The sequence below is a fragment of the Amblyomma mixtum genome, chromosome 1, assembly GCF_055824585.1.
Source record: "Amblyomma mixtum isolate Tamu chromosome 1, ASM5582458v1, whole genome shotgun sequence".
NCBI classification, from domain to species: Eukaryota; Metazoa; Arthropoda; class Arachnida; order Ixodida; family Ixodidae; genus Amblyomma; species Amblyomma mixtum.
This window is the reverse complement of record NC_143012.1, coordinates 265,584,909-265,605,468: the sequence shown is the minus strand read 5'-3', so window position 1 is coordinate 265,605,468 and position 20,560 is coordinate 265,584,909. Positions and strand designations below refer to the sequence as shown.

The 20,560-nt window shown below is 47.3% G+C and overlaps 1 protein-coding gene across 1 annotated transcript in view; it reads left to right on the top strand.

Annotated features, from left to right (window-relative positions):
• Positions 1–20,560, top strand: part of LOC149371614 (testis-expressed protein 10) — a 55,665-nt gene that overhangs the window by 20,551 nt on the left and 14,554 nt on the right. Inside the window, exons 6-13 of the mRNA XM_089565867.1 lie at positions 124–267; positions 2,585–2,777; positions 3,904–4,036; positions 6,552–6,721; positions 10,973–11,138; positions 13,503–13,573; positions 17,638–17,789; positions 18,328–18,408. Of these exons, the coding sequence (XP_089421993.1) occupies positions 124–267; positions 2,585–2,777; positions 3,904–4,036; positions 6,552–6,721; positions 10,973–11,138; positions 13,503–13,573; positions 17,638–17,789; positions 18,328–18,408 (1,110 nt within the window). The remainder of the gene's footprint in view (positions 1–123; positions 268–2,584; positions 2,778–3,903; positions 4,037–6,551; positions 6,722–10,972; positions 11,139–13,502; positions 13,574–17,637; positions 17,790–18,327; positions 18,409–20,560) is intronic.

Sequence of the window (20,560 nt, the reverse complement as noted above, 5' to 3'; positions counted from 1 at the left end):
TATTTTTTTTTTGTCTGTGTCGCAGCTTGTTCTAGAGGAACGCCAGGCAGCCTCTGAGCAGCCAGTGCAGTGGGCAGTGCATTGCATTGTGTGCAAATTTTGTGGTGCATTGTGGTGGTGCAGGCGTCGTGGTTTGAGGAGCACTTTGGCTCCCCTCTGCTGAACCACTTGGAGGAGCGGTTTCCATTCTCACATGACTGTGTAGCATCAGCAGGCAGGCAGCCCACAGCCAAGAAAGCCAAGAAGGACAGCATGTTCGACCGCCAGGTATGCACTGCACCTACAGGGCACTGCGCAGCACATCACTTGAGGTGCTGAGTATCCAAGCTAGTGGGAAGCTTATGGGGGGACACTGGTCTTGAAAATAAAATTTTATTAATTTAGTCATAGCTATGAAATTTTCAAGGTACATGTATTTTTGTGCGCTGATTCTAGATATGTCATTTAATTTCATGTAAAACAATTCCTTGAGCACTTATGCACTTTTTATGCTAGAATTTTGCGGAGAGTTTTGAAGAAAATTTGCTGCAGGAAACTCACTGAAATGTACGCCAATGGGTTCTCTTGACACCAAGGAATACAATAAGGGTAAAGTTATCATCCTGGCTCTCATAGAACCTGAGTAATAGGGTAATGAAGCTGCCACTTCAGAAACAGGAATACACACTTTCCTTCTCATTTCTGACCCGACAACTTCAAAACTCTCTAACATAAGTTCTATGATAGGCAAGAAGACAATTTCACCCTTATTGTATTCCTTGGTGTCAAGAGAAACCAATGGCATACATTTCAGCAAGTTTCCCGCAGCAAATTTTCTTCAAAACTCTCCGCAATATACTAGCATAAAAAGTGCATAAGTGCTCAAGGAATTGTTTTACATGAAATTAAATGGCATATTTAGAATCGGCACACAAAAATACATATTCCCTGAAGATTTCATAACTGTGACTTCATTAATAAAAATTTTTTTTTCAAGACCAGTGTCCCCCCTTAATGACCCTGGATGTAACGAAATCAAGAAAGGCGTGCAATTTTTCGTTACACGCAGGTTTTCATTACATTCGGTTTTCACGTGAAAACTTGAAAGGACTCCGCAGAAGAGAAGCCAGAGTGAAAAATAAACGTAGATGAAATGGCCTAGCAAACATTCACTGTAAACCTCCATTGCTCGGAGTTGTTAACATGGAGAGGTACTGCGCGATCGCATTGGTAATAAACAAATAAATAACATAGCGCTAGTCAGTGGATAGTCAGCATGGGGAATCGAATTTGTTATATCAGAATCAACTGCCACAATGCCTTCGTGGCATTGCCGCGGGTTCGATCCCGCGGGTTCGATCCCGGCCGCGGCGGCTAGAATTTCTTTGGAGGAGAAATTCTAGAGACCCGTGTACTGTGCGATGTCAGTGCACGTTAAAGAACCCCAGGTGGTCGAAATTTCCGGAGCCCTCTACTACGGCGTCTCTCATAGCCTTAGTCGCTTTGGGACGTTAAACCCCATAAACCAAACCAAGCCTTCGTGGCATTGGTCTCGCAAATGCATGCGCTTCTGTGGGAGCGGCGTTGGGGAATTGAGCAACTTTGTAATATTGAGGAATTCGCTACATGGAGATCCGTTACATCCAGGTTTAACTGTATAAACACACAGGGGCCACCCCTATACTTTTACGAAAGATTTTATACAGGGTGTGTGAGGTGTTCAGTGTGGATAATCATTGTCCGAGTTCAATATGATCTGGGCCAACTGCATTGAGAGTGCAGAATAAAACACTAAAAGGCATTAATAATGTTGCAAAAGAATAATAAAGTGAAGAAAGTAAATATGTAAAGCTCTTCAAGAAGCATTTCTAGTCTTAAGTGCTTGTGGCTTATTGATGTTTTTAAAAAAAATATCTTCTTTATAGCTTAAGTTTGATGTTTGTTTTCTTTTTATTTTTGATGAGTTTCGTGGTGTTTTTTTTTTAATCACATACCCACTGCTGATGTGTATCATTCTCTGCACTTCCCCTGCCCATTTGTAATTTCCTTTCCATTTTTGAGCGGATGTGCAAGAAATTATAGTCGCAGTTTCGGTGTGCCAGCGTCTTGCAATGTATCGATGTTGTTGGGAAGAAGAGGCTCCTAGACATGTAACCTTGTGTGGGGTAAAGGGGCGAGCAAATTGCTCGTAAAGCATCTCCCAACCTGTGAGACCGCGTGCTTCAGTGCCCATTTCAGTTGTATGCCCACACAGGCAGTCTCAAGTGTATTACTGCTTGGCCCATTTGAATAGCATCTTTTTGACGAACAGGTGTACTCAGAGGTGTTCATTTATGACATGCTGTGGCAGTGCTTTCACCATTTACCCTCAAAAAGCCCCACGTACAGTTATTGTTTAATAGTGAAGAAAAGCGTCTAAGGAAGCGGTGTTGGATAGTGTAGCATGCAGTTCTTGTTCCTTGTGCACGCAGATTATTACAGCTAACAGTAGCGTGCATAGCAGCAGTGGCTTGGTGGAACTGGTACAACTAATAGTAACGTGCATTGTTAACAGCAGTGGCTTGGTGAAACTTTGTGGTGGTGCGTCTTGCTATTCCCGCTGCAGGTGTCGGTGACCACCATCAACCTGGCCATGTGTGAGGTGTTGGCGGGCCTCCTTGGTGTGCTGGGCCCCGACCAGGGACGCCGCGTGCTCTCCTTCTTTGGCGAGCTGGTGAGCGCCGGTCAGGTGCGCTCGGGGGACGCACGCGTCGTGGTGAAGATCGCCCAGCTTCTCATGCCACGAGTCTCCCCCAGTGGTGAGTTGAGTGGGACTGCACGCGCTTCCTTTGGATCCCTCTCCCCACTTGGCACTGCTTGTGGGGAGAGGCGGTAAGCTGCAAATTGGCGCATAAACATGCATATTTTATTGTGAAAGCAATACTAGTTGCACTTTCAGCCTGTCGCGTAGCGAGGTTGGTAGCTACCATATTATCATATTGGATTGGATTGGATAACCGATGCATCACCACAAGTCTAACCACAAGCACCACCACCAGCTACACTACCAGCTGAACCACAGCGTAGCTACGGATATTGCTTTCGCAATTACCGGGCTTAAGCAAGCTAAGCCACAGCCATTTTTTTAGAAAAACTTGAATGTGATGGGAGAGGTGATACAGAGACAGCGAGCAATGTAAAAAAAAATTCGGAGGACACTTGAGCTTCGCTTTAAGGGTATGATGTGATCATAGCATTAATATCTCCCTTCAGCTTCCTTGGGTCCTCATTGCATATCTGCACACTGTTAGTCAACACGCGCAAGGCCTATGCAAGGCCTCCCGTTAACCGAGCCAAAGAAATGCTCTTAAGTGGCCTTGGGGTAGCATGTCTGATTCGGGATTCAAGGGGCATGGGTTCGATTCCCATCTCACCCCAGTTTTCTTTTCAGTGTAATTGATTGTGCCGCTGTTGTGTTGTGCCCTGGTCATACTGTGCTGCTGTTGTACTGTGCCGCTGTCATGTGCTGTGCTGCTAACATGCTTTGCTGCTGCTCTGCTCTGCCACTGCCATACTGTGCTGCTGTTACTCTGTGCCCTTCTAGGATGAGCGAGCATCAGGTGGTATGGAACAATGTCAGGCTCAACAGGTCTCGGAACTGTGTTGTCAGTTTTACAGTGGGTAGAGAGGCACCACTATTGGTGCCAAGTGTGTTGGGCAAGTTTCCCTAACTCGTTGGTAACTTAAGAGAATGCCTGCAGGTTGTTTTTGCCATCACAAAAATGCAGGGCACTTAGAATTCCACGTTTTTATGAGGTGCCCAGGACCGTTCCTTCATTTAGTGTTTTAGGCAATGTGAGGATTCAATAAATTGTCTGCAGAAAGTGTACGCCATGCATGTGGACCCTGGTTAGAGCTCCTCTCGCTGTCTTGTCTTGCACGCAGACTGCCTGCAACTGGTGGAGGCCATGCTGTCCCTGTACGAAGAGGGTGGCGTGATCCAGCCCAAGGACGCGCATTTTGTTCTCGACTTCTTTCACAGCCTCATCCTGGGCCCACTGCCAGTCCTGGAAGCCGTGTGAGTGTGAGAGCTGCGACACTGAGGCACCAGTGGCGATATAAATTTAGAAAGATGCTCAGTTTCAAATCCTCAGCTGACTGTTTCTAATGTGGCGCCATTACTAGTAGTTCTTTGTTTCTGTGCTCAACAATTTTTAATGCTATTTTGCATGTCTGATGTTGTGGAACATAGGAGAGCTATTGTTGTGACCTCTGGGTAGCCAGGAAGCACGTGGGATCCATATCCACAAAACGTCCATTATGTGGACATGTCCATTTCAATCCTTGCCAGTTGGCTGGAAGCCCAAATGCACGACTGTGTGATGACAGCTGACCAGTCTTTTTTGTTACATCATCTCAGCTGAGGCTACGCTTGCCATTGTATCAGGAATTGTATTGGGGGGGAAGGATTATTACAAACATTGTGGCGAAAATACTTATGATTTACACAAGAGTGTTTTAAAAGCAGGAAAAAGTGGGTGCTTTTTGTATAAAGATGGTGGGAGCTTGTACAGCAGAACCTTGATTATACAGTCAAACCTGGATGTAACGAACCTCTATATAGCGAATTCCTCGGTATTACGAAGTTTCTCAGTTCCCCAATGCCGCCCCCATTGAAGCGCGTATATTTGAGACCTCCATGTATTAAATAAAGCTGTTGCGGTGGTTGACCATGATATAACGAAGTGGCTACGCGATCTGCATGTTAGCTAGTGCTGAGTTACTTGACATTTGGCAGAACCAAGCAAGAGTTTCCTAGTGATAAAGCACGAACTGACATTAGAGGAACGCCAATCGCAGCGAGTGACCTAGTTGACACAACGCGCCGTGCTCTAGCGTTGTCGGCGCATCTCCAGCGCTTTCTATTTTGGAACGCCATACCACGTGGCATTACAACAGTTCATGCTCAAAAGCAGCGAAAAATAACAGGGCACAGCAAAAAAAAGAAATGAAACCAGCAGTGCACAGCGATCGCCGCTGTGCGGCGTTGCACGAGCCGCAGCAGAGGTGGCGGCGGCTGCTGCCACAGTCGTGCTATAAGCGCGATCGTGAAACGTTTCCCCACGTTTATGACATCGAGTAACGCTGCTTTGTGTATGCATTTTCAAGGTGATTTCACCTACATTTATTTATTTTTTCGGTTTCCGTTCTGCAGTGTCCTTTCAACTCTTCTCACGAAAACTGCATGTAGCGAAAACCTGGATGTAACGAGAAATCTCGGACTTCTCTCAATTTTGGTTTAACCAGGTTTAACTGTACAACTTTCAGGGGACCTCATGAAACCATCGTATAATCTGGGCATCGTACAATTGAAAATGTCGCACAAGTGACGCATTCGCGTAATAAACGCGACCGCTACCCTGGCTTTCAAAAAATTAGTTCTTTTTCCCGCACGTTGTAAAAGCGCCCGTTTTCGTTCTGCAAGAGTTAGTTCTGAGAGTGCGCTCAGCCGGGCTGTTCAGCATCCAGGAGGTGGCTTTAGACGAGGCACACATGCGCTCCCATCCCTGCATATTAAGTAGACGTCACATGCACGTCGAAAGCAGTGATATGGATGACGCAGCAGTAATATGGCTGCTTCGGCTCTTCTAAGACGTTTTGCAGCGTGTAGTACAACCGTGCCAGCGACGTGTCTTTCTGTTCAGTCTTCCTCTACAACCGCTTTCACCCCATGGCAGCACGCAGCAGTTTCTATGCTTTGAATGGCGTCATATAGGAACAAAGAAAGCACAATGTTCGCCTGCGATGCAAATGTGCCGGTGGCGCGCTTTCTGCAGCGATGTGCAGCCCATCGTGTGACAGCGTGCCACTCGCTTCTGGCTCGCTCGGTGTCTTTAGGCTTAACGTGCTCCGCACTGAAATCGCAGTGGAATGCTCTTTCGAACTAGCCGGCGACGATCATAGAAATGACGAACCTTGTTACCACTTCTACAATAACTTTGTGCTGGTATGGACATACAGTTGATTCCCCTAATGCCTTTTTCAGCGAAGTACGCTGAAAAACCGCCTCGCAGAGACGGCCGCGGGTCGCACGTTCAGAGTCTGAGCTGTCTGCAGAACATTCATTACAGTTAGTCATGCGCTCTATCACATAGTTGCGCGCGTGTCTTCACCTTGGTTCTGATCTGGAACGAGCTTGGTTGATGTCACGTCTGCCAGTAAAGTGCTCTGCCAGCCTCTCTCATTCTGTACGGTTCCCGCTGGCCGTCGTACGAAGCGGAGTGTGCATATTTTTCCGTTGTATAATCGAAGCTTTTACAGCATTATCCCTATGGAAGATTCGCCAGGCCTGCGCCACTTCGTTGTAAAATGCGGGTTGTCGCATGAACGGGGGACGGACACATAATCGGCTTTTCACTCTACACCACTAATGCGCTTCAACATTGTGGCAGCGAGAGCATTTGCTGTATGTTTGGAGCTAGAGAATTGGACTGGTTTGAGCCACGTCCATATGGATGTGTCCTCTTAGTGGTCACTTCCAGAATACCTGCCCGGGAGTCAGTCCTGTTCTTTGTGGTGGGACTCTTGCACAGGCGCCCTATTGTGGATCGGTTCCTTACCCTGCTGCCTGGACGGGCCCTGACCGAAGGGGGTGGCCGGAGCACCCAGGCGGGAGTCTCATTCCGCTTCCTGGGCAAGCTGGCACGGCTGCGGCTGCCAACGCTCCTGAACAGTCTTCAGCGGCACGCACAGCTGTGCATAGGTAGGCTGTGAAATCCACTTGGCTTGGCTGGGTATGCCATTTCTGAAGGCAGCAGTTCTCATGCGTAAATTAGCTGTGACTGTCTCTTACAGCAGGGAAGGCGATTCGACGAACTCAGAGGGCTGGGGCACAAGCATTGTGCTAGCTTGTGCAACTGGCTGTGAGCAAGAATCGGGCTTGTTTTGCAAACGAGCACAAATAAAGTGGGCTGGGAAATACTGTACTACAGTGAAAGCTCGTTAATTCGACCTCGTTAATTCGGAAAATCGGATAATTCGACGCTCACGCGAGGTCCCTACAATTATACATAGAAGTCTATGGGGCGAAACTCTCGTTAATTCGAACAAATTTTGCCGTGTGTCGGTTAATCCGACTTCACTCCTCAGCCCCGCCAAGCCGGTGCTCCGAGAGCAAAAACAAAAAAATGTTCTTGCTGCTATGATCGCGGTTGTTTAATCATAAGGCGGTGCCTTTTTTGGTAATTTCATGCTTTGTCAGCGTGTTTACTGCGCTGCTTGTTGTTGTTGTTGCGACTGAGAGAAGGATGTGAAAGGAAATTGCACGGGCCTGTCTACTGCCTACTGGCTCAGCTCAGCCGAGCCACCACCGAGCCAGGAGCCACCACCGAGCCACCACCGCTGCCTAGTGCAGATAGAGGAGAGTTAAAAGATCAAAGGAAAGATAAAGAGAAAAGATAAGACCGTGTTGTCCAGCTGGCCGAAAGAACAGATAAGCGGCCGAAGCCGCGCTCCCTTCCCCCCCCCCCCCCCCCCCCCCCCGCTGCTTTCGAGTGGGTAGCGCACAGTGCCTGCGCGCCTCGCCTTTGTGTCCTGTCAGCTGACCGAGGATGTAATAATATAAGTGACAGGCGCTGACAACGACTATTGGAAGGTGACGATTGGGAGCAGTTGTCCCAAATGCCGAAGTGCACGGTGAAAGAAGCCCCAGAAGCCTTGTCCCTGCGGGAGAATTTCTGTGAACAAATCCCTGACGGTGCGTGTGCCGCGGAGCACCTGGCAGCTGTTAGAGCTATCGTAGTCGCTCGAAAAAGCAGGCGACGATAACAGATTTCTTTGCCAAATAAAGGTTGCGGCAAACATTGTTTTTTTGTTGTTCATTCAATAATTCGACATTCGGATAATTTGACAATTTTTCGCGGTCCCGTCAGTGTCGAATTAACGAGCTTTTACTGTAGTTCGTTTGGCTTGTTTATGCATGTGGTGCATGGTGTTTGGTGTGTAATGTGCCCTTATGTTGCAACATTAGGTATTCGAGCTAGTATTGCTTTTGTTTATTCGAAGTCCGCTCTGTAAAATATTCGAATGAAGTGGGTTTTTGAATTATCTGAAAACGAAGCAACACAATAAGAGCAAGTGGAATATGGCTTCGATTTGAGTGTAGCACTTCAGAGTCACTAGCATTGCACTCAACTAAGCTATGGTCAGTGTGTAATAATAAATTGCTGCTGCAGGAGCTTTTTCGGACAGTGGTCATCACGCCATTGCCGGCCGCTAGAATTTCAGTCACGCCAGTTTCGACATTCACTGAACGTAGTTGCACGTTTCTCTCTGTGTAACTTGGTGACTAACAAAGGTCTTCACTGTTCACCATACTCCGCCGTTCTTGGCGCACTCGAGGGCAGTGGCAAAGGTCGGACATGTCAGGTTAGTAGCCCAGCACTGCCCTCAGAAGAAGCATGTATGGAAGGGAAGGGCTTGAGAAGCAGCTGTTGGCTGCAGAGGAGCGACAAGAAAAGAGCGCGCTCAGTCCATGTGGTCAGTCAGGGGTTGGCGCTCTGTGGCTCATGTTAATGTGATAGGCGTGGTGCGTAGCGTGCACGAAATACGGATTACTCTTTTTCAGCGCCATTGCAGTGTTAGTGCACTGCACTGCACCAAACATAATGGCGCTCGAGCTTTGGCTGCCGTGACATCGCTACGCCTTGTGCTAAGTCAGAGTGTCGCTGGTGCCTACGTGGTGGCACGTAAAAACATCGAAAAGTCCACTGAAGTATCACTCTGTGCGATTCGAGCTCATGCACTGGCCTAACGCTTCAATATCAGTCCAACACGGGCATTTCCTCATAGCCCCACAGGTCTTTAATGAATCAAACCCGTGCACTCTACCAGCTTGAATCACTGAAGCATCACTCTGTGCGATTCGAGCTCATGCACGGGCCTAACGCTTCAATATCAGTCCAACACGGGCATTCCCTCATAGCCCCACAGGTCTTTAATGAATCAAACCCGTGCACTCTACCAGCTTGAATCACTGAAGCATCACTGTGCGATTCGAGCTCATGCACTGGCCTAACGCTTCAATATCAGTCCAACTCGGGCATTCCCTCATAGCCCCACAGGTCTTCAAATTAACCAAACCCGTGCACTCTACCAGCTTGAAGTACCTGGTAAGGTTTACTCCAGAAATTATTGGACGGTAGGAATTCTAAGAATTATTAGGGATTTTTAACTTAACTGATATCGAATTATCGAGGTTTTAGTGTATCTGTCACCCCCCCCCCCCCCCACCCCTGTTTGCAATGAGTCTTTCCGATTGTCAGATGTTTTTGAGCCAGGGATGCTTTCAGGCCCTGCTTTTGGTGCCCTGTGCATTAAAAGCTATCTTGTCCATATTAAGCTGCCTCAGGGTGATGACAGTGCAGCCTCCTTGTCTGCCCCACCTGGCAGATTGACCAAACTGTGTTGATGGCCCCGCATGACCAAAGTAAGCCTTACCAAACCCAAGTCTTTTCAAAGTTCCTGTTGGGTGCTATTCAACTTCCAAGGTAACACCTGTGTTTTGTTGGGTACCTATGTGCAGGTTGAGAATCCAAAGGAGTCAGCAGTTACTGCAAACAGGGAAAGCTTTGGAGAGTCACAGTATACCTTGATTGAGAGATAATTTTTTCTTTGTGTCATTATTATTACTATCATCAAAAAGAAAGTGAAGTGATACACGCTACGCTAAGGGTAGCTATTTAGCATAGCATGTACCACTACCACTTACCACGTACCAAGTACCACGCTCCACAACAGCACATGCGCAGACCGCCCTGAGGGTGCCAGATGTCACCGGGCTAATCAGTGTGTGCCCAGTGGCTGGGCACTGTATGCGGTATCCCAAAAGCATCTATTTCAATGAGCGGCAGTGAGCTGCTGAAATGCCTCAGCTATGCGGCTGAGTGGCTTCGAGTGTTGTTATCTATACTATGTCACTTCCGACACTCGTCTATAATGCTGCTGTCACACGGGCACTTCCGACCGCGATCGGTCTTGAACGCGGTTGAAGTTCGAAACGCGATCGAGGTGGACAGCTGCTGCACGTATCCACTCGATTCCGATTCACTAGTTAGATTGCTACATATGAGATGGCGTTGTGCATACTATCATCATCACCATCGATTTCTAATAAATTAGAAATAATCGTTAATAAAAATTTTCTTGTGAAAATTTCAAACTATGAGCAGAAAAAGCAGCTTGCTTACTTTCTGCTGCAACAAGCAGTGGACTCGATAGCGAACAGCTGCAAAACAACGCTCGGGGCACGCATAAACGGTAGCGCCATCTAGTGACAAGGCGCCAAAGCACATCAACTTTGTGATGAAGGAATTTTCTTCCGTAATTACTGATAACTAGGGTCTGTACATTGCGAGCCTTTTTTTTTCGTTCCAAGAAAAAAAACTGCAAATAGTAGAAAATGTAACAACTGACTAAAAGCAAGACAACTGCTTCGCCAGGTGTCGTTCTTGCGAGGTAAACACACTGCATATGGTTGGGCCTAACAGCTTGAAAATCGCCAAATTATCTGAAAAACAGGGGCTAGTTATTGTTTAAACCTCTACGCGTGGGCAAGAGTGTGCGAAATAAATGCGAACCGCTACTATTTGAATGAGCTGTCGCGCTGAAGGATCCAGCGGTGACATGTATTTATTCCGAAGCGGCCGAGCGGGGCGCCGCCATCTTGTCAGCGCATCCCCTCGATCGTGTTCCATTCGGTTGAGCAGGATCACGGTCGATCGCGATTGAATTCGCCGTGTAGCAACGACGGACCTGCATCGAGTTCGATTTCGATCGAAAGTGCCCGTGTGACAGCAGTATAAGTCCCCTTCATTTGGATTTCAGTTTGGAAAACTACAATTTTTGTTAACTACTCCAAACACGCTCACTTCCATTACGAATGCCTCTCTCTGCTTTTTTGTTATTCTCTCTTGACGTACGACTAGAACAAAGACTCTTTTGCTTTCTCCTTCAGAGCTGCTGCCGCAGATGGCACAGGAGGAAGACCAGCGCACCCTGGTGGAGCTCATCTGCCGGCTGCCCGTGCTGGAGAAGGAGCACTTTGAGGCCCTGTACGCAGCTGCGCTCACCCCACTGCCCACAGCCATCCTGCTCTACCTGCTCCAGCTGCTCAGGGAGAGGTCAGTGCACCCACTGTGTGGCCAGTGTTCATTGCTACTTTTGGAAAAGTAAAAATGGGGGGCTTATTAGTATACACTACATGATATGCTCGACCTTGACTTGGCTCAGATTTCTCTAACAATGGAGACTCAAATATATCAAAAAGCTGTTGGTCATGCAGCTTAGCTGAAGCTTGCCTGCGTCTTTCATAGGTGTCGAGATTGATTACCGCATAAACGCATATAAGGGCCGCACCCTGTTTTCCCGAAGGAAATACATATTAAAAAAAAACAAAGATCCGTGTAAGAGACGCACCCAAACTTTCCACGCCCAACGCGGGAATAGTCTTCGAAATGCACGCACCATGACCTCCACGATCAGCTCCGGCTGCGAGCAACGACACGCTTAATTGCGGAGGCCACACACATGCGCGCGCAGGAACTTCCAGGTGCCGCCCATGGATGGCGCGCGAGGCTGCGGCTCAGCTTCATCATCGTCAACTTTTTCTTCCGCCGCATGCTCCTGCTGTCCTTATCAGCTCCGGCTTTTTGTGGCTTTCGAAGGCACGGGAGTTGTGGTAGTGTGTTAGTTCACTGTAGTTGCGGCTTTCGTGTGCTGCCGCCGAGCATTCCAGTTCTGGCACGATGAGCAAGCACCTTAATAGCTACACGGCTGAGGGTTTGCTCTCGAGCACAGCAAGCTTACGGCGGGCAGGCAATTCGACGTGGCCGAGAAGTGCATCCAACCATGATGCAACCAAAAGGATGCATTGAGGAACACCAGCTGCAAAAAGCGTGGTTTCTGAGGCAAGCCGTGCAAGTTTCCCAAACTGGACGGGTGATGCAGTCGTTGTTTGGCCATCGAAACCGAAAACAAAACAGCGCAAGAAAAAAATTTATTGTAAATTATTCAGGTAGCATATGTGAATTCCACGTTGTGACTCATGTATACTATTTAGTTACGTACCATTCCAAAGAAACAAAATGGATCCAAAAATTTGGTGTTCCTACTCTTTTAATGGATCATAAGACAACGAAGTCTTCCACAGTGAAATCAGGCCTTAGCAGCAATGACTGATTTGAATTGTGGATTCACCATTGCAGCTAGTGTCTCAAGTTGAACTTGTTCTGGCAACAAACAGAGCATTGTTTGCCCAATCGTAGATGTGTTTGGTATTTGCTGCCGGTAAATGTGCAGGTAAGACAAAGGTAATTTTTTTCTTTTTTTTGCCCTGTCGCAATGTTCTTAACTGGGGCATAGATACGGTGCGGGAGGAAGCAATGCATGTGAAACTGCAGGAAATGCAGAATTTGGGTCACCTCCTAATGCCATTGAGATTACATACTAGGAAGGCTGGAGCCAAGCGATTTGTGTCTAGACACAGCGACGCAAGAAATTGCTTAGTGGTCGAAAGACGACGAGGTGCACCACTTTTGAGAAGGGACACTGTGTGCAACTCCATGCAGTTTTTGTTCTCAGTAAAGGTCAGTTATTTGACTCCTTGTGCATATGCTGAGGTTTGTTCAGCAGCGAAAGATTTTTTTCTCACTGAAAAAAATTAGGTTTAAGAATGGAGCAGATTTTTTCCCTGCCATTCAATTCAAACTCATGATGTCAAGACAGAAACGGATTTCATGATCGCTGCCTGGCGATGAGTAGTTTTGTAGCCTAGCCAAGGGTAGGAAACTTCCTATACACACCATTGTCCTGCCAATCCAGATGTCGGGGGCCGATTCTTCCCTTAGCGGCCGAAGGAAAGCCAATTAAAGCCTCGTATTGCTGTCATGGCAGCAATATTGAGCAGAAAAAAAACTTGGAACCACCACTGGCACAAATGCATGAGCGTTGTTTCAAGATGTCGCAGCAACAGTATCCAGTTATTGTTAGTTATTGGCCAGTTATTGGCATTAATGGCCAATTATTCAAGACAATGGCATGCATATAGAGGAATTATTTCTAAATACAGGTTCTCTTCCAGTCACCAGGTACGCTGCAGTAGTTGGAACCGAAACTAACTGTAGTTTCCTAGTCCTGGCCTAGCCGCATAGATATGCATGAAAAACCAGTCTTGACATCATTGCAGTTGGCTGGTTAGAACAGCTGATGGCAGTAGTACCTTTAATTTCTTGTCCCAGTCTGTTATAGTTTATGAAAGCTCAGTTTCCAGTGAAAGTAGCCTCTCTATCATTAGAGCATGGTAATCCATAACTGCAGGCCAACTTCATTTTGTTCTCAGTGTCTGGCTAAAAACACACACAACATGTTCGACCACTTACAGAAGTGACCGTGTTCAAAGTTTTTGTCATCCACTGTCTTTGCCGTGATGCCGCTGAAGTTTCGTGTGACACAGCGCTGTTCTCTTTCACGTTTTCTGCGCCGAACAGGCTGGACGAAGCCAGGTGCGACGCCCTGTATGTTGCTGCCTACAGTAGCTTTCTTCTGTGTGTTGCCACAGGTGAGTGCAACGAGAGAAAGCTGTGTTGTAACTGAAAGGGAAGATGTTGGGACCTGCATGTTTGCACTGACAAATTTTGAAGAACTTTCTTATTGCATGCCTCTTTTCTCTTCACTCGTAAATATCGGACAGTGATAAAACTTAGCAGGCGGTTCTACAAGTCGGTGCATTTAGACTGGAACCAGATTAACTTTTGTGAAATAGGTGAGAAGCCTGAAGCCCGAGAGGAAAGGCAGTCGGTGTTCAGTAACAGCCTCTTTTTCAACGAGGAGACAGAGTGCAAGTGTGCCACTACTCGCTTGTTTAATTTTCTTCTCTTTAACTTCTCTGCTGCTGATTGATTTCTAATAAGCCAGGCAGAGGTGCCCACGTCTGACACTTTATTCAGCAAAATATAGTGCAGAATTGGCAAACACCTTTTTAAGGGGGGACACTGGTCTTGAAAAGAAAATTTTATTAATTTATACATAGCTATGAAATTTTCAGGGCACATGTACTTTTGTGCGCTGATTCTAGATATGTCATTTAATTTCATGTAAAACAATTCCTTGAGCACTTATGCACTTTTTATGCAAGTATTTTGCGGAGAGTTTTGAAGAAAATTTGTGGCAGGAAACTTGCTGAAATGTATGCCATTGGGTTCTCTTGACACCAAGGAATATAATAAGGGTAAAATTAACATCCTGGCTCTCATAGAACTTGAGTAATAGGGTACTGAAGCTGCCACTTCAGAAACAGGAATACACACTTTCCTTCTCATTTCTGAAGCGACAACTTCAAAACTCCGCAACATAAGTTCTATGATAGGCAGGAAGACAATTTCACCCTTATTGTACTCCTTGGTGTCAAGAGAACCCAATGGCATACATTTCAGTGAGTTTCCCACGGCAAATTTTCTTCAAAACTCTCCGCAAAATACTTGCATAAAAAGTGCATAAGTGGTCAAGGAATTGTTTTACATGAAATTAAATGACATATCTAGAGTCAGCGCACAAAAATACATACATGTGCCCTGAAAATTTCTTAACTGGGACTAAATTAATAAAACATTCTTTTCAAGACCAGTGTCCCCCCTTAAAGAAAATAGACATATAGGGTATGTCATTTTTGTGAGAGTGAAGAGAGCAAAATGAAAACGGAAATGAAGGTTTTTATTTGAAGTTGTAAAAACTTCCGTTTGGTATGTATATGTGTGGGGTGCCCATGTACAAATTGTTTAAGTCAGTGCGCTGTCAAACTAGATGTTTAGTAGAGGTGTGTGATAAGAATATTTCAACTTTAACAAATCGTATTAAACAGTGCTACTCAGTGAAAGTTGATCGTCACGCTACATAATGCACAGGCCAATGGACTTCGCTGATGGGCTGTACCAAGATTTGTTTTTGAGATTTAGTGCTTTATGTGCTATATTAGGGTCATGTGAATAGTGTTGAGAAATTTTCGATTCTTGTGCGAGTACTAATACCGTGTAATGCCATGTATGAGTCGATTTCGTTAAAAAAAAAAAAAAAAGACATGACTAGAGGCCAGATTCTCGTGCGTTTGGCTTTCCCAAACTGTTGGCTCTGGTTTGTGTGATTGGCCTGTGCGTGAGGACAGCCGGTGCGCCGACCAATTGCGTCAGCCAAAGGCAGCCATGCAACAATTTGGGCCAATCTGAAATTGTGGGAGTTAACCTATTGGCGGAACCAGCCTATTTGCAGGGTCTAAGGTAGGTAGTTTTTGGCCGCAAATAGTGTGGGCTAGGGCCCATTCCCGACAGGATGCACGTGGCTCTATGTATAAAAAAAAAAAAGTCATTAATTCATATGGAGATCACTTCCACGAAAGAAAATTTGAATTGCTCATAGTTGACTCTGCTTGTTTGCGCTGGCAGTCGCTTCCTCAGTTGAGCGATAGGTGGCACGAGAACAAACCTGTGGTAATCTCCGAGGCGTATGTCATGCTGGAATTAAAACTACAGAACCGTTGGCAGTTCAGCATGCTGCTGCACACTCACATGCAATCGGGCTGCACACAAGTGTGGCAGGTAGGGTGGAGTGCTTTTTTTTTTTTTCCACTTTTATTTCCATTGGCTGCGCATAAACTGTATGAAATTCCAGCCAATTAGCCGTATTTACTCGAATCTAGGCCGGCCACGATTCTAAGCCGAGACCCGAAAGTTGAAGGCCACAGAAAAAAAAAACTTACCTCGATTGTAGGCCGGCCGAAAAAACAACTGCGAAAAAGAGGTACAGCATGCAAACGACATTTATTGCCAGGAACCCGCTCAGGCTGATCCCGGGCTGGCGTTTGGGCGAGGAGACATATGCAACGCCAGCCCGGGATCAGCCGCCAAAGTCCCGCCCGGCTTGAAGATTTGACGACTGCTCTGCAGCGAGTATAACTTTCCGCTTGAAGGCGGCACTATAATGGCACCGCCTGTTTGGTGCCATGGTGTTGGTGATAAAAACCACGCACGAAAACTTCACTGCTGCGATTGTGCTCACGCCACCGCACGAGAACAGAACAAGGCCAAAATGGCAGCCAGTGCTCATGTGTCAGTATCGGCTACGGATAGCAACAGCTACAGTGCTGTCTTTCGTTGGCGTTTTGTGGGGGCGCCACCTGCGTGCTACATTTACAGTAAAAGCTCGTTAATTCGAACTTCACGGGACCGGGAAAAAAGTTCGAATTATCCGATGTTCGAATTATCGAATGGCCGCGAAAAAACCGACAAGAACCATTTGCATTACGGTATATGTAGGGTATTTACTCGCGTAACGAACCCACTCACATAATGAACCCCCCCCCCCCCCCCTCCCCCGATTTTTGCCTAAGAATCTGAAAAAAAAAAAGCGTCAGTCGTTAACGCTTCCCTCCGTTTGGCACCGTCACGGCCCACAACGCTTTTGGCGGCGCGCCAAGATTCTGCGCAGCGATAAGTGATGTTATCGCTGCGCAGCATCTTGGCGCGCCGCCAAGAAATGCGTTGTGGGCCGTGACGGTGCCAAACGGAGGGAAGCGTTAACGACTGTTATCGCTGCGCAGCATCTTGGCGCGCCGCCAAGAAATGCGTTGTGGGCCGTGACGGTGCCAAACGGAGGGAAGCGTTAACGACTGACGCTTTTTTTTTTTTTTTTTCAGATTCTTAGGCGGGGGGGGGGGGGGGGGGGGGGGGTAGCTCCAGCAAGGGGGAAGCTAACTTTGGCAAAGTGCCAGCGCTTGTTCGGTTGCGCAAGCCTAGTTCAAAAGCGGGCGTCTTGTTCACGGCTGAGCGCGTGCTTCCGTCGCGTCCGACCGATGGGTGGAAGCATGGACGACACTCGCAAAGAAAAAAAAAGTTTTTCGCTCGTAATTTGTAGCGCCGGTCCGAAGTCATAGCCTTCATGGGCGTTGGCTGGGACCGCGCTGACAGTGCTTATCCGTATTTTCGAATTAACAGGGCTCGAATTAACGAGTATTCAGATGCGAGTTCCGGAGGTTGCGCGGAAAAGAGGGTAGGCAGCCGCCAGTGCGGTCGCCAAACCCTACCCTCCGGGCCACCGCGCCGGTGATGGTGCCATTTAAGCTTTACCCACTTTTCCAAGGTTTTATCTATTTCCATCTTCTGTGCCCGTTTAGGACGTACGCAGCTAACTATGCGGAGGAGGTGCTTTTTTGTTGTTTTTTTTGGCCACATGCTGTGTGCCAAGCCGCCCAGACGCGGTGGCGCGTAGTTCGAATTATCCGTAAGGGAACCGACTCGCTTTCGAATTAACGGGCTTTTTTATACACAGATCTCTATGGAGCTTGGCCGGACCAAGTAGTGTAGTTCGAATTATCCGAAAATTCGAATTATCGAGTTTTGAATTAACGAACTTTCACTGTATTCGTATTTTACGAATACGAAACCTCGAAACGAAATCCTCGAATCTAAACCGACATAAGAGTTCTACATCTCGTTTTTTTGAAAAAACTATCGGCCTAGATTCGAATAAATACGGTAGCATTATGATCACAGCCCAATGAGAGCAGCTGCGTAGTGGTGGCCATGCTCTTGTGGCACCTTTGCTTCACGCCGCGGTGTGTGCCCAACTGTGCAGGGATGTCGCGTGGCAAGAGGAACCAGTTGAAGGCTGTCTGGGCGGACGACTCTTCCTGGCTGGAGCTCAAGGAGCTGCTGCCCGAAGTGAGCCAGATTCCCGTGGTGCCCATTGACTGGGACCTCCTCCCCAGCCACCTGGCAGTGGTGGAGGTACGCACACTTGTGGTCGTCAGGGGAAGGAAGGTGGCGGAATGGGCTAGAGCAGGGGTTGCCGGCGTTTTTAGCCATGGTACTTGGCTACAAATGGTGGCATGCACAAATCTGGGCGCCGTGCTTCTTCGAGCATGCGCAGACCGGCTCCTGCACATGAGCCGAAGTGCAGGCATGCGACGCGGAGTTGGGGCTTTGGTTGTACACACGCCGCAGTGCCATCCTGGAGGAGGTACGCTAAACCAGAAAACTACATGATTCATGAATTCCGGTGGCGTTATTCGCTTGTGACTGATACTTCGAGATTTCGAATGCCAAACATTTGGATTGAGTCACACACTTTCCTGTTCAACCGAATACGTAATTGAAATTATTGAATATCTCAGAGGCCCACTTGAAACATTTTCTGGGATCTTTTCTCCAGCTGACGCTCTCTGCCGCTCTTTTAGGTGCATGCTATGAATGCCACTGTGGAGTTCGGCTCTTCCATGGTTTTGATCCTTTCGTCTTCTGCGGATTTCGTTTTTTCTCTTCACAGATGGTGGCCAAGTCCTTGGAATCATTCCCGGCATCCTGGAACCTGTCTCAGATTTTTGACCCGTTCTTCCAGCAGTACCTTGTGAGTTTGAGTTCGGGTTCCTGGGCGATGCATTTTTAGGAGCTAAAGTGACCAGTGGATCATTTTAAGGGCCTCATTTGTTGTAGCAAAGCAAAGGGGGAACTTGCTATCGAAACCACCTACCATATCTACACAATTCTAGGTCAAACTGCTTTTTTTTTTCTCTCTATTTGAAAATCCGAATGGGGAGGGTCGGCTTAGAGTCTAAACCAAAGCATGCCACCAAGGGCGAGACAAACGAGATATCAGGGGTGCTACAGCGTGGTTGCATTTTTGATGTGGGATTCCATCGCATCCCTCTTGGTGCTGGCCTTGAGCAGCTGCTCTGTTAACGCGCAGAAACGGCACCCCTTCCCCGCGTGTGGCGGCCGATGGCGGCTGTTGATAAGCGGCGGTGGTGGCGCAGTAACGCTGCCGCATTCTACTCTTAGACGATGCTGAAGCATCCTCCAAGGGTTTTTTTTTTTTTTTTTTTACTTTCAACTGCGCACTTGGCGCTCAAGGGAGTGTCGATAGTTGGCGAAAGGGCCGCTGTTACAATCTCGTCGGCATAGTCACTCGGAACGGCAACGGTGTCGGGGAGTGTCAGTAGCTGACGGAAGAGCAGACACCGCTCACGCGTAGATTCTCTTTGGCTCTGACACATCTGACGACTGCCCACCACGTTCTACCAGTTTGTAACGTAGAGCTTCGTCATTCGTTATTTGTGCTCCGGGTCTGGTAAGCGTCCGATGCTCATTCATGGCTGCATTCAAGATGGCTGTCATTCTTTACGCTGAAGAAACGAACTGCGCGCTGGGCCACAAGTTCGGCATCTCGGAACGGGTGATGCAGGCGTGGCGGCTGCAGCGAGGCCAAATTTTCAGCTATTCCACGCGATTTCGTAATGTGGCTGTATGCGAAGTGCGGGATTTCACTGGACAATGACGTTAAGAATGATGTGCTGTGGGACTGCAGCAACAGTCGCGGCGACAGCGCCAGTGAAGACGATGGCATGAGTCTAGACAAGTAGTCCAGTGACTAATACATTTTAGTTTTGGAATATGCGACAGCTGATCGCATCTGAGGATAAGCGGCGGAGGCTGGATGATGCTATCACGTTCTGCTGTTAAAGGGGAATCTTAAGGGACCTCCAAGTGTTTTTTTTTTTCCTGATATGAGATATGGGGGGGCTGACTTACATTTGAGTCAACTTACAATCATGTAAATACTTTACTTTTACTGTAGTTACGTTGAAGATCTTACACAAGACTTTTTAGCGCAATACAGTCAAGCCCACTTATAACAGTATTCAAGTGCCATGGAAATGCCATTGTTATATCCAATAATTGTTATAACAGGGTTGTGCTGAAAAAAAGAAAAGATGACAAACTTCCCCGCATTTATTGACAGTAAATACCTGGAGGGGTTTGATTGTTCTAATGCCTGTAAAAGCTCGTTAATTCGAACTTCAGCGAACTGGAACAATGTTTACCGATGACCAAAGCACCACCGTCACTGCGCCACCGGGAGCTTCGCGCACCTCCACGTCACATGAATCAAGCAGTCTTCCCGGAAGTGATTCTTATGGGAAATTCAAGAAGCATGCAGAACTAAGGGTGCGGTGACAGCTGACAAGAGAAAAACCACGCTGGCTGCATGCGCGCGCACTGCACCGACTGATTGGAGGTACGCATGGCGCGCGTAGCCAATGCAGCAATGCAGCAGCTCTCCTGTGGCGATGACGTCTGCCTGTTTTGCTTTCGTGGCGTTGCTGCGCCAGCTTAGTCCATTGGTCGGCCCCCCACGTGCGCGCTTTTGTGTTGTAAACATGGTTTTGCTGGTGTGGTTGTAGCATTTCCTTCTTTTTTTTTTCTATAATGGTTGACACTCAATTACCAGATTTAATTGTTATAACCAATAATGTGCCTTGACAGCATTGCTATAAGCAGTTTATTTTACTATAGAACATGTGGCAAAGCTGATGGTGCCATGACTGACCATTGTTATATCCAATATATTGCTGTAACCAGTATTGTTATAAGTGGGCTTGACTGTATTTGAGTTCTTTGGGCTGGCCTGTTTGCTTGCTATGCATGCTGAAAACATTGGTAATTAACAGCCCGATATAAAGCAGAAGTAGCTGGAACCTGGCAATTTTTGGGCACTTCTT